The sequence below is a fragment of the Bos grunniens genome, chromosome 8 (genome assembly GCF_055505025.1).
Source record: "Bos grunniens cultivar Pamir isolate PY7600 chromosome 8, Bosgru_T2T1.0, whole genome shotgun sequence".
NCBI classification, from domain to species: Eukaryota; Metazoa; Chordata; class Mammalia; order Artiodactyla; family Bovidae; genus Bos; species Bos grunniens.
In genome coordinates this window covers 36659098-36673763 of record NC_141172.1, presented here as the reverse complement: position 1 = coordinate 36673763, position 14666 = coordinate 36659098, and the positions used below count along the sequence as shown (strand labels likewise).

General features: G+C 38.0%; 1 protein-coding gene across 11 annotated transcripts in view; it reads left to right on the top strand.

The window, feature by feature from the left end:
• The window catches only part of KDM4C (lysine demethylase 4C), a 411074-nt gene that overhangs the window by 86385 nt on the left and 310023 nt on the right, over positions 1-14666 (top strand). For all 11 annotated transcript variants that reach the window (XM_086415154.1, XM_086415158.1, XM_086415157.1 and 8 more), the window contains one exon: positions 4707-4756. In XM_086415154.1, the coding sequence (XP_086271280.1) occupies positions 4707-4756 (50 nt within the window). The remainder of the gene's footprint in view (positions 1-4706; positions 4757-14666) is intronic.

The window sequence follows — 14666 nt, the reverse complement described above, 5'->3', positions numbered from 1 at the left end:
GGACTTTGGCCTGTTAGCAGGCAGAAAACTTTTACTTCCAAAAGTTGGCTCACTCTGCAGTAATTGCAGTGATCATTGTAAATGGTGTGGGTTTTCCTTGGGAGGGATGAGCTTGGTAGCCCCTGTCACTTCCTTCCTCTTGGCATCTTGGTGTGACTGATGAGGAAACAGGATTGGGATATGGGGCTGGAGAGCACATCTTGGGCTCTAGACTCAGATCTGGGCTTGGGTACCAGTCTATCATTGACTTTGCTTAACAAAATTAATCCCTCTAAACCTTAGTTTTGTCATCAGTAAAATGGAGGTGTTAGTAAGAGAACTTCAATCACAGGATCTTAGCACGAGGTTGGGCATATTATAAGTGCTTGATAATGGTAGCTGTGATGAGCGATGTAATTTTATTGGTCAGTTTTTCTTTTCACTCAGCTTTCAACACTTTAGTAACTATTGAAAGTATAACTTGCTTATGCTCGTACAAGAAGGAAAGGCAATTTAGAGTTGTCTGTCAGAAAACTAATCTTTGGGGACTTGTGCTTGAATCTTCGTGTGAGATGACAGAGTGAAACAGCAGGAAGAAGAGGAAATATATGCAAAGGAGGGCAGGGCGACTTCACACACAGCCTCCATCAGGGGAAGGGAGCTGAGGTCTGTGCTGTTTCAGGACTGACCTGCCTGAGCATGGCCTGGACTTGGAAATGGAGCTCCTCTTGGTGGCCCTTGGCTTGGTGAAACTGTCCTTGATGGTTTCCTGAAAGAAATTAGGGGGACATTGGGGATTATCAGAGAAATGGGAGTTACCCTCTGAGCAGTGCTGGTAAACATTTCTGATGGACTAATGGTCTGAACATATCTTGAAATGAGCAATACAGAGACCAGTTCATAGACAAAGCCTTAATCAAAGAAATGGATCTAGTACCAATTGAAAAACAGTTTCACCAACTGACAGTTTGAAATGTCAGCCTGATACTATTCAGTTAAAGATAATGTGTGTAAATTTCAGCCACCAAGATAACACCATTTTGGGTCTATTCTTTGAGTAAACCACCCAAAGATGTGCTTAGAAGGATTATTCTGTTTTCCTTGGCCTTCAGATTAGATCTCTCCTCCCTCTAATTTATAAAAGATGCTAATTTTAAAATAAAATATCTAATTAGTATGTTACTAGTTTATTAGTGATTCATGGTTTCTTAATGTTAGCAGAACTGTTTGTCATATTCATTATGTCTGAAACAAATACACTGTCCTAAAGGGTAAATGAAGAATTAGTAATTTCAGCAAATCAATACGTATGTGTGGGTATGCAATGGTAGACATAATGGTGGTTTTCAAAGGATACAGAGAAGTATAAAACACACTTATATCTTCAAAGAATTAAGAATCAGTTGCCTAATTGAGCAGTGGTGGCACAGAGTACCCAGTTGTGAAGCAGACACTCTCACTGTACTAGGTAGGTTAAAAGGGATAATTTATTTGAGAATTCCTGTGTGGTGGTGGGTATTCTGTCACAGAACACGGTGCCTATCCACACAAAAGTGATTTATTCATACCACACAACAGCTAGCTGTGGAAAGCAGTAGATGATAAACACTATGTGAGAAGTATAATGGAAGGACTCTGGAAGGTAGGAAAGAAGTAGAATTGCTGAGGTTTCCAGTGGTCAAAGAAAGCTTCATCGAGGAGGTGAAATCTGGGCAGGGATTGGGAGGTTGGGTTTTGAAGCAGGAAGGAGGGGCTGTTTGTGGTGAGAAGTGAGGTCAAAACCCCTGTGAGGGAGGGAATAATTAATAGTCCAGACTGTTGGGAGTGGACTGCTGATATTTGTGGCTGTGGCTAAATTGTGTTTGGGGGTTGGGATCTTGAAAGCCAAGCAGAAGGAATAAAAGTTTTTATGCTAAGATAGTGATATGAGGTCTGTAGCCGCCCAAGGAGATAGTTTAGTGATGGTAATGGTCTACTGGGGGCAGACCCAGCCATTTCCATGCCATTTAAGTGTAAATTAGGTCCCCCAGTCTTGCCTACCTACTGTGAGCACACTTTGTCCTTCACAGTCCATGGATTTTCTATGCACTAGAGCCCTGGGTGAGATCCACAGGGGACGAAGAGAAGGGAAGGCAAAATGGGGAGTCCACACTGAAAGTACAGAGTCCTGGGAGAAAGATTTGATTGAATTAGACATTTGAATGAATTGGGAAATTGAAACTGGTAGAGTTGTCCTGAGTATGCCAGGCTGACCCTGTATTTAGGAAATGAGGTATCGGCTTATATAATTTCTTGCCTGTTCTTCTAGTTTCTCACTTTCATGATTTTTTTTTCTTCCTGTATTCTTCCTCTCCTTCCACATCTTCCATCCTTCCTTCCATATGTTTCATCAGGAACATGATTCATCATTTGAGAGCCCACAAAAGTCAGCAAACACTTTCTGAGCATCTGCTTTTCTGGTGCTCTGTTCCAGAAGAGACACTGGTCCTTGCGCCTAGTGAGTTTGAAGGGAGAAAGGGAGACAGAAAAGTAAAAAAATATTAAATTCTGAGTTCATGATGGAAGGCTATCTGCTGTGTGGTTGATAGAGTGAAAGGAGGAGTGTGGGTCTCTCCCTGGGGATGACTCAAGCTGGGTGAGAAAAAGAAGTGGTGGTTTTGTTGGCTGGACGGGGATAGTAAGGGTATACAAAGCCCAGAAATAGGGGATGGAAAGTAGTGGAGGTATGAAGTAACAAAGGCACTAGAAGTGGCTTCTTTGGTAAAGCCAAAGAACAGGATTTGATGGGACATTGATCAGTAGATGCAGCTGAAGAGGTGTTAGGACTGCAGCAGGTCTGTGTGCCCTGCAAAATGCTCAGCTTCTGTCCTTCAGGTAAGTCAGCCATGGAAGAAGACCCAGGGCTTTGTCATGGTCAGATCTGTAGTTTGCAGAGATGACTTGGGCACATCACGGAGGGTAGGTTTGGAAGGGTACATCGCAAAGTGAGGTTCCACCTGTAATGGTCAATTACACCTTAGTGACCCAAGCTGCATTGAGGAGGCACACTCAGTGTATGTCTAAGTTAAAGAATTTTTGATACATGTATAGTATATGGCAAAAATCTTTCTAATGATTAACCTCCAGAGAATTTTTACTAGAACCCTTTTTAGAGATGTGATGGCTATGTGTTGGCCATGTGATTTTTGTCAGAGTTGTGAGAACCAACTGAAAGACTATGTCAAGGGTATTTTTTATCCTTATATTTATGCTTATATATACATTTATATGTACTTACACTTATATTTTCTGGGAGCAGATGGTTGAATTTCAGACTAATGAACTGTAACTTTGATATCATTTTTTAAGAATCTGGATACATAAATATAAATATCTCCATGTCCAGCCCTTACATGAGTGCATGCCTGTGTGTATACATGTGCATGTCTTAGCATGTATGTTTTGCTTGTCTGTGGTGTGTGTGTCCCCTTTTCTGGGTATATTTGATAGTGTAAACCAGGGATTAAACATTGTTAAGAAGTGACTACTGTATAAATATGTTGAGTGATTATCATTTAGTTATGCTAAAATTTTTATCTTCCAATTCAGTTGGAATACTTTTATTAACAGTGCCTTAAGCAACAGGATATATGGTTGAATTTTCTTTTAGAGAATTGCCTAGTTACATCGGATCCAATTAAGCTTTGCATATGTTATCAGTGGCATTAAATGCAACCAAGTGTGGTGTTAAGTAAAATGAGAAAAGTTATTTTAGTAAAAACCTAACTTGTACTTAATATATCTTGAGCTAGTAAACAGCAAATGTAGGTCTGAAGATTAACATATTTTTATTTAAAATGTGAAATGATCATTTAACTTAAGATTATTATTTTAAAATTTGTTATTAAGTTCACAGTAAACAAATTCAAGTATTTAACTTTTTAAAACACCAAACTAGAAATGAGTAATACTTGAAGAATTTCTGTTGTCCAAGGATGAACAATTCCTTTTTTCAAACAGGGATCCTACTTGCACTCTGGCAGTGAGAGTGCCGAGTCCTAACCATTGGAGTGCCAGGGAATTCCCAACGATTCTTTTTCTATATATCAAGACTTTAAAAGTTACATAATTGTGAAATAAATAAAAGCAACTTTTTTTATGGCTGGTAAACTTGTATTTAAAAAAATATTTGAAAAGTACAATATTTTTAGAAAGGTTTGGTGGAGATACAAACATTGATGTAATAGTTTTATTTTCTGTCCTGCTTGTCAGTAAATTTTTAAGTTTTATTTTTTTAAATTTTTAAAAAAGGTTTTTAAAAAATAATTCTGCTTAAAAACAAAGGCCAAACTAAACAAGCTTGAAACAAAAAACATAAAACCCAAAATAGCCCTGGATTGCTATGGTGTTGTGAGTGTTACAAGGGAGGCTCTAATCTCCATGTTGTGGCCAGGTGCTGCCTTGTCCAAGTCGTTTGGTGGCTTGGGGCCTTTGTTCCCTAATGTGTAAAATGTGGTTGGAATGGTGATCTGGGGCATTGAAATAGATGATTTAAGTTTATGTTTCCTCTGATTAGTGTTTAAGAGATACAGCTCTATGTTTGGTTCTCTAATATTCTGCTTAGTTCATCTATGTGGAGTTTGGGATTGACTTTTTTTTTTGCATGAAATTATTTAGAAATAGACACCCTTAGGATACGAGCTGAACAATTACAAACCTAAAGCTGTTATTTGTGTTTAAAATTTTAGGTATGCAATACCCCCAGAACATGGAAAACGACTGGAAAGACTAGCTCAAGGTAAGCTTGCTATCTGTTATCTACACGATAGGTTGTTTGTTTCTGAGGTATTTTTACAGAGTAGAATGTCATGTTAATTTTATTCTTTTCAAGTTATTGGCTTCCAAGTATTTTTCTCATTGAGCAATTTTAATTTTTCCGTATTGCATAATCATCATGATTATTTTAGTTGGCTGCTTTGTTTTTGTCAACTGATTTCACTTAACCTATTTTAGTTATTTCCAGTTTTTTCTCCTTTATGTAATGTACTTAACATCACTGTGTCAATAAAATTTTTATTTCCTTTAGTTGTACCATTGAGATAAATTCAGAGAAGTACTGATACTGGATCTTGGGCTCTAGGATGTTTTATGGGTACTTTTCATGTTGCCATATCATTTCACCAAAGGGTTGTGTTAAATCCCCCTCTCTTGGGCCTGAGAGTGCTTGAAGTATGAAGGTGAATGTTTCCAGGTGACGGGACAGGCATAATATTGTATGCCTTCTTAGACTAGTAAAATTAAGCATACTTTACTGGAACTTGAAATTTGGTTTTGTTTTTTTTTTTAAAGACTCTGTCCCTCTTTGTTTTCTTTATTCTTCTAGTTTTATTGAGATGCACTTGACATACAACATGTTATAAGTTTAAGCTGTTCAGCATAATGATGTGACTTGCATCATGAAATGATTGTCACAATAGGTTTAGTGAACATCCATTATCTCATATGCATATGAAAATAAATAGAAAAACATCTCCTCTTATGGTGAAAACTCTTAGAATTTACTCTTTTAACAGCTTTCACATATAACACTCAGCAGTGTTAATTATATTTATCATGTTATTTGTTACATTTCTAGTACTTATTTATCTTATAAGTAGAAGTTTGTACCTTTTGACTACCTTCATTCAGTTGTGCCTCCCTTGACCTTGTCCATCTTCTTCTCTCACTTTTTTTAAACAGTTTTAGCTGCTGTTTTATTAATTTTTAAAATTAATTAATTAAAATTAATTTTAAAAATTAATTTACTGGAATATAGTTGCTTTGCAATTTATGTTCCTGCTGTATTGCAAAGTGAATCAGCTATAGGTATACATATATCCACTCTGTTTTGGATTGCCTTCCCATTTAGGTCACCACAGAGATTGAGTAGAGTTCCCTCTGCTTTATAGTAGGTTCTTATTACCTGTCCATCTACCATTATATCTACTACTGTGGGCAAGAATCCCTTAGAAGAAATGGAGTAGCCATCATAGTCAACAAAAGAGTCTGAAATGCAGTACTTGGATGCAATTTCAAAAACACAGAGTGGTCTGTGTTGATTTCCAAGGCAAACCTTTCAATATCACAGTAATCCAAATCTATATCCGGACCAGTAATGCTGAAGAAGCTGAAGTTGAACAGTTCTATGAAGACCTACAAGACCTTCTAGAACTAACACCCAAAAAAGATGTCCTTTTCATTATAGGGGACTGGAATGCAAAATTAGGAAATTAAGAGATAGATACCTGGAGTAATAGGCAAATTTGGCCTTGGAGTACAAAAAAAAGCAGGGCAAAGGTGAACAGAGTTTTGTCAAGAGAACACACTAGTCATAGCAAACACCCTCTTCCAACAACACAAGAGAAGACTCTACACATGGACATCACCAGATGGTCAATACCAAAATCAGATTGATTATATTTGCAGCCAAAGATGGAGAAGCCGTATACAGTCAGCAAAACAAGACGGGAGCTGACTGTGGCTCAGATCATGAACTCCTTATTGCCAGTCAAACTTAAATTGAAGAAAGTAGGGAAAACCCGGAGAAGGCAATGGCACCCCACTCCAGTACTTTTGCCTAGAAAATCCCATGGACGGAGGAGCCTGATAGGCTGCAGTCCATGGGGTCTCTAGAGTCGGACACGACTGAGCGACTTCACTTTCACTTTTCACTTTCATGCATTGGAGAAGGAAATGGCACCCCACTCCAGTGTTCTTGCCTGGAGAATCCCAGGGATGGGGAAGCCTGGTGGGCTGCTGTCTATGGGGTTGCACAGAGTTGGACACGACTAAAGTGACTTAGCAGCAGCAGCAGGGAAAACCACTAGACCATTCACATATGACCTAAATGAAATCCCTTATGATTATACAGTGGAAGTGAGAAATAAATTCAAGGGATTAGATCTGATAGAGTATCTGAAGAACTATGGATGGAGGTTCGTGATGTTGTACAGGAGGCAGTGAGGAAGACCATCCCCAAGAAAAAGAAATGCAAAAAGGCAAAATGGTTGTCTGAGGAGGCCTTACAAATAGCTGTGAAAAGAAGAGAAGTGAAAGGCAAAGGAGAAAAGGAAAGATACACCTATTTGAATGCAGAGTTCCTAAGAATAGCAAGGAGAGATAAGAAAGCCCTCCTCAGTGATCAGTGCAAAGAAATAGAGGAAGACAATAGAATGGGAAAGACTAGAGATGTCTTCAAGAAAATTAGAGATACCAAGGGAACATTTCATGCAAAGATGGGCTCAATAAAGGACAGAAATGATACGGACCTAACAGAAGCAAACAATATTAAGAAGAGGTGGCAAGAATACACAGAAGAACTATATAAAAAAGATCTTCATGACCCAGATAACCATGATGGTGTGATCACTCACCTAGAGCCAGATATCCTGGAATTCGAAGTCAGTTGGACCTTAGGAAGCATCACTACGAACAAAGCTAGTGGAGGCAATGGAATTCTAGTTGAGTTATTTCAAATCCTAAAAGATGATGCTGTTAAAATGTTGCATTCAATATGCCAGGAAATTTGGAAAATTCAGCAGTGGCCACAGGACTGGAAAAGGTCAGTTTTCATTCCAATCCCAAAGAAAGGCAATGCCAAAGAATGCTCAAACTACTGCACAATTGAACTCATCACCCATGCTAGCAAAGTAATGCTCAAAATTCTCCAAGCCAGGCTTCAATAGTACGTGAACTGTGAACTTCCAGATGTTCAAACTGGATTTAGAAAAGGCAGAGGAACCAGAGATCACATTGCCACCATCTGCTGGATAATTGAAAAAGCAAGAGAGTTCCAGAAAAACATCTGCTTTATTGACTATACCAAATCCTTTGACTGTGTGGATCACAACAAACTGTGGAAAATTCTGAAAGAAATGGGAATACCAGACCACCTGACCTGCCTCCTGAGAAATCTGTATGCAGGTCAAGAAGCAACAGTTAGAACTGGACATGGAACAACAGACTGGTTCCTAATTGGGAAAGGAGTACGTCAAGGCTGTATATGTCACCTTACCTCTTTAGCTTACATGCAGAATATATCATACGAAATAATCGGCTGGATGAAGCACAAGCTGGAATCAAGATTTCTGGGAAAAGTATCAATAACCTCAGATATGCAGATGATACCACCCTTATGGCAGAAAGTGAAGAAGAACTAAAGAGCCTCTAGATGAAAATGAGAAAGGAGAGTGAAAAAGCTGGGCTTAAAATTCACCATTCAAAAAACTAAGATCATGGCATCTGGTCCCATCACCTCATGGCAATAGACGGGGAAACAATGGAAACAGTGACAGACTTTATTTCTGGGGGCTCCAAAATCACTGCAGATAGTGACTTCAGCCATGAAATTAGAAGAAGCTTGCTCCTTGGAAGAAAAGCTATGACCAACCTAGACAACATATTTAAAAGCAGAGCGATTACTTTGCCAGCAAAGGTCCATCTAGTCAAAGCTATAGTTTTTCCCGTAGTTATGTATGGATGTGAGAGTTGGACTATAAAGAAAGCTGAACACCGAAGAATTGATGGTTTTGAACTGTAGTGTTGGAGAAGACCCTTGAGAGTCCCTTGGACTGTAAGGAGATCCAACCAGTCCATCCTAAAGGAAATCATTCCTGAATATTCATTGTAAGGACTGATGCTGAAGCTGGAACTCCAGTACTTTAGCCACCTGATGTGAAGAGCTGACTCATTTGAAAAGACCCTGATGCTGGGAAAGATTGAAGGGAGGAGGACTAGGGAACGACAGAGGATGAGATGGTTGGATGGCGTCACTGACTCAATGGACATGAGTTTGAGTAAGCTCCAAGAGTTGGTGATGGACAGGGAACCCTGCCATGCTGCAGTCCATGGAGTTGCAAAGAGTTGGAAATGACTGAGCAACTGAACTGAGCTTGTCCATCTTTAAGGGCCAGATTGAGCCATTCTTTTGGAAATTCTATCAGTTACTTTCACTCTGTGCCCACTTGTATCTACTGAGAGTGCCATTTACTTTTATTCCTTCCTTTAAAGATATGCCAGGCAGCCTTGCTCTTACTTCTCTCACAAGGCGGGAGAATCATATTCACCCCCTGCCACCCCCTTCTGGTTTGCTAACCACCCTAACTCAGGATGATGTAGACTACTAGTGACTTATTTCCAGAGGAAAGTGGAGTTCTGTTGAGTGACAACTAAAGATAAGACATTCTGCCTTTATTCTCAATTGAATCCTCAGGGAGCACTGTTCTTTCAATCAGGCGTGCCAATCTTGTAGAAAAGGAGTTTTGTCCCTGCATTATGTATGCTTTCATTTAATAATAAAATAGGGACACTGACTTGACAGCTCTGAACAGATATTGTTAATGACATTTAAAAGTTGCTTTCCTCCAAATTATGAAAGAGTATTAGAAAGAATAGTTAGGGTATCATGTTTGTTAAAAGCATTATTATAATTTTGGCAGGCTAATAACTATAAAGCCTTAGTGTTTTTATAATGTAATACATTACAGTAATAATAGCAATGTAATTGTAATCTTGAACTTCGTTATGAACTATTTTCATGAATATTAAGTGGATGGATCCTGGTTCTGGATAATAGATTATAGCACAGCTTAGAATATGATTACCATAATCCTTAAATACACAGGCAGTGAACTTTGTGCTAAATCTATATGCTGTGGACTCTTCTGTTCTCTGTAATAATTATTCTACCATTTTCTGTTCACCTCACTGCCCCAGAAGTTTTCAAATGGAGCAATGTAAACTTTGCGGTATGGAATCACATGTTAAATTTTTTGCTGTAAACTGTCTGTATACACTTTGATATAAACTGCCTGAAAATGACATTCCAGAAAAATGGATGCCATTAGCTTAATCAGTAAGAGATTAATAAACTTGAAGGTTGAAAAGGAACTTTAGACTCAATTGCGTGTTTATTGAAAATTTTTGCAGCATTATTTTGAGAAATGATTCAGGGGAAAGACCCTATAAGACAGTGGAGGATTTCTATCTCCTGAGCAGATGTCAGACAAATTAATTGAATTCTGCTAAACAATTAAAATGATAAAATAATGCAGTAAATGTGAGGGAGCCTTATAGGATGTCTAGGTCAAGGCAGCACTTGATACATAATATGAAAAGCAGCCTCGTATATTTTCCATTATCTTGTCTGCACATCATAATTATCACAGTTGCCTTTTATGCATGAATGCTTTCATCTTTGGTTTCTATTGAAATCTTGATTGACGGTGGCACCTGCAAATATTTTATCTGAAAAACGTTAGGTCTGCATCTAATAAAGCCAGGAGTTCGATTTTGCCCTTCAGTTGCTTTCTCATTTATACAGTTTTTTTCTAATATCATGTAGATATAAATGTAATAAAAAATCTCGAGTGAATTGTTGCAATTTTTATACTTGTTATGTTTGCCTATAATGAAATTGCATTCTTTCTGATTTTTGACCTGATACAATTGAATGGGAAGTAAAAAGGATATTAGAGATATATAACATCTTGAATGACAGTGGTGAAGATTTTCAGTTTTAAGAATGTCTAAATCTCATCTATTTTAGAAATTAGACAATATCTTAGTGGTTCTATTAAGTTAAGCAAAATATGGATTAAAGTAAATTGGGAGCAGCTGGTGTGTGTGTGTGTGTGTGTGTGTGTGTGTGTGTGTGTGTGTGTGTGTGTGTGAGAGAGAGAGAGAGAGAGAGAATGACTTTTTCATTGGTCTCTCATTGTGAATAAAGTGCTAATAGTTTTTTAAATTTTTAAAATTTGGTTACTGGAAAAAGAATATGTGAGTTAGGACTTTGTGCAGCAGATTTTGTAAGTATGAATTATTAGCAGGACTTTTGTTTAAGTGACAGGATGGTAGAGTTTATATACTGGTTCTTCTGTAGTCTTATATTTACTTGTAGCAAGTGTTTTTGTTTTTACCTATTAAAGTGACAATAAAAAGGAATGGATGAATCATTGTTATGAGGGATAATTTAGTTCAAGTTTCTTTAAGCAGTCAATTTTTGTGTGTGTGCATGTTTAAATGACTAATCATCTTGAGTTTAAGCCTGTGAAACAGTCTTAGCCTGATTAGCAGGGATCCCTGTTCTAGGAGGAGGGCATGGCAACTCACTCAAGTATACTTGCCTGAACAATCTGCATGGACAGGGAAGCCTGGCAAACTACAGTCCATGAAGTCACAAAGAGTTGGACACGATTGAGCAACTAAGTACATTCTGTTCAAGGAGGTGGACAAAGGGTCTGTGGGCTGGATGCAGGCAGCTGTGGACTCTGTGAAATTATATTTAAAATTGGTCATATATGTGGATTTCTGGGAAGCTAACCCATCATCAGATCCATCAAGATGGTTTGGTCCAAAAGGGATTATGAACCACTGCTGTTTAAAGACTGAAAGAGTAGCAATAAATAACAAGTCATTTAAATTCTGTAAATGTTCCAAATTGACCCTTTCTCATACCTCTGACTTGAAATTAGGAAAATGAACTTTTATCAGCTCTCAAAATGATAAATACGTAATTCCTTTAAACATTCATTTACATAATGGCTGAAAACATTACATTAAAATGCTTGGTTTTGAAAGGCTAATACATTAAATACCCTTGATTATGAACAATCAATTTTAAGTGACTCCCTAAGACATAAAAAATGAAGTTCAGTGATACATCCTCTGCCTTCATTCCTAACTCATGCTTTATGCATGGGGATCAATGTGTGATGTGTCATGGTATGTTTATTTTCATTGTACTATCACTTGTTATATTAGAAATGGTGAAGCAATCCCTGAATTTAATTTCCTCATGTGTGTGCGTGTGTGTGTGTGTGTGTGTGTGTGTGAGTCACTCAGTCATGTCTGACTCTTTGCAACCCCATGGACCATAGCCATCAGGCTCCTCTGTCCATGGGGATTCTCCAGGCAGGAATACTGGAATGGGTTGCCATGCTCTTCTCCAGGGGACCTTTTTGATGTCAAATATCACAGTTCGTTGGACATGAATTTGAGCAATCTCTGGGAGATAGTGGAGGACAGAGGAGTCTGGCATGCTGTAGTCCATGGGTTGTAGAGTTGGGTATGACTTAGTGATTGAATAACAGTCACAGTCTGTGTTGAATTTTGAATACTGTATACCCAGCCATGTTCCTAGTGGGATTTTAAACATTGAACCATAATACATAACACACACATGCTACAATAATTAGAATGTGGGGTGAAAGACAATTCTGAGAAATGACAGGTAGGGAATGGGAGGAAGAATTCAGGAAAGGAATGCCAGCTAGCAGGGAAAAATTACTATGGAGGAGAATTAAAAATTCTTTGATTCTGTGGGGTGGAAGTTGAGCCAGAAAACCTGGTTAGCTTGACTGACTGACTTGTGCCAAAGTCCTTGGCCTGAGGAGTCCTGGTGACCTGTGCATGTGTGATCCATATATCGTGTCAAGGTGGGAAAAAGGTGGGAAAAAGCTGGAGCTGAAACAAAGTGGTCTCAAGAATGCAGTAAAAAAACTATGTGTAATGGTCTATATGCCTGTTAAATTAGGTGAAAGTTTTAACTCTTAAGTGTTCTGCAAGCCAGTTTGAAATAGAAAAACTTTCCTGTTATTTGCTGCACTATGTTCAGGAGATAAAAATAGGGCAATTATTCAGGAGAACCATCATCCTTCTCTATACAGTCAGTATGAATTTCTCCTGGCTCTCCTCCTGGAGAGCTCCATGGGGCTTTGTCTCTACAGTAGAGGTGTTGATGGATTATTGGACATGTGGAGCAGAGTGAAACCTGCAATGTGATAACTTTCTACCCAACCATTAATTGGTCAAAAAGGGGTAGGAAGAACAGAGAGGTCAAATATAGCCTAAACCTCTAATGTTGACCTCTTAACTAAGAATGTGGGTAAAAATGATCAAGTATCACCCCACATAATATAGTTCATTGGTTCTTTTCACTAATAAGCATGTTAAGAAATTTCACATGTGAATCAAAACGCTGTTCATTGTTCATTTGCTGTCATGTCAGACTCTTTGCAACCCCATGGAAAGTAGCACGCCAGGCTTCCCTGTCCTTTACCATCTCCTGGAGTCTGCTCAAACTCATGTCCATTGAGTCAGTGATGCCATCCAACCATCTCATCCTCTGTTGTCCCATTTTCCTCCTGCCTTCAATGTTTACCAGCAACAGGGTCTTTTCCAATGAGTCAGCTCTTCACATCATGTAGCCAAAGTATTGGAGTTTGAGCTTCAACATCAGTCCTTCCAGTGAATATTCAGGACTGATTTCCACCAGGATGGACTGGTTGGATCTCCTTGCAGTCCAAGGGACTCTCAAGGGTCTTCTCCAACACCACAGTTCAAAAACATCAATTCTTTGTTGCTCCGCCTTTTTTATTGTCCAGCTGTCATATCCATACATGACTACTGGAAAAACCATAGCTTTGACTATATGGACCTTTATAGGCAAAGTAATGTGTCTGCTTTTTAATATGCTGTCTAGGTTTGTCGTTGCTTTTCTTCCAAGGAATCAAATACACCTATCTAAAAGCATTTCCTACAGAAACATACTTGTATATCCTTTTCCTTTGTCCTTTTCCTTACCATCAGTTTATATGGCTACTGTACTTTTAAAGCATCATATCAGTCATATGAATATTGCAAAAGCCTTTACAAGCCTACATCATTTTGTTGTACTTAACTTTATTGTGAGTTGCAGAAAATGCATTTTTTTTCTTGCAAATTGATTGTTTGTGGCAGCCCTATGTTGAGTAAGTCTGTTGGTACCATTTTCCCAATAGTATTGCTCACTTATCATCTCTCTGTCACATTTTGGTAATTCTCACATCTCAAACTTTTTCACTATTATGTTTGTTTTATGATCTGTGAATTGCAAACAATTACTACTCATAGAGGGGTTAGATGATGGTTAGCATTTCTAGCAATAAAGTATTTTAAAACTAAGGTATGTACTTTTTGGGGGCATAATTCTATTGCACATTTAAGAGATTATAGTATAGTATAAACATAATTGTAAATGCAGTAGGAAACCAAAAATTCTTGTGACTTGCTTTACTGTAATACTTGCTTTATTGCAGTCATCTAGAAGAGAATCTGCAACATCTCTGAGATATGCTTGTATAAAACTCTGTCAAAGCATACTCGGGTAAATTTCAGTTAAGTTGTCTTAATCAAATCTATTGCTAGTGTGAACATAGACTCTATAGGTCTGGTTTCTCATCTTTCCCCTCTCCTTCCCTTTCTTATTCCTTTCTTTCCTAAGTGATTAATAACTAATGTCAATTTCTTCAGACTAGTGTTTGTATATTATAGAAAATTTGATTTTTTTAAGCTTTGATTTTTAAATTTTTACCATGGCTAAAACTTTGTTGATTTAATAGTAGCAGCATGTGTTTGTCATGTGAGATTGGGATTTAGAGTACATCTGCTCTATTTCTAAAACAATTAAAAACATCTAATGATACTTTAGGTCAGATAGAGGTAAAATGCACTTATAGTAAAAGCCACCTGTTAAAACATAAAGTTTAGTGAGTTTTGACAAATATATACAGTGGTGTAATTACTACTACTCTCAAGATACAGAACATTATCAGTAGGCCCCAGAAATTCTCTTGTGGCCTTTTCTAATTAATTCTCCCTACCAGCAACCACTAACCAGATTTCTGTCTCTA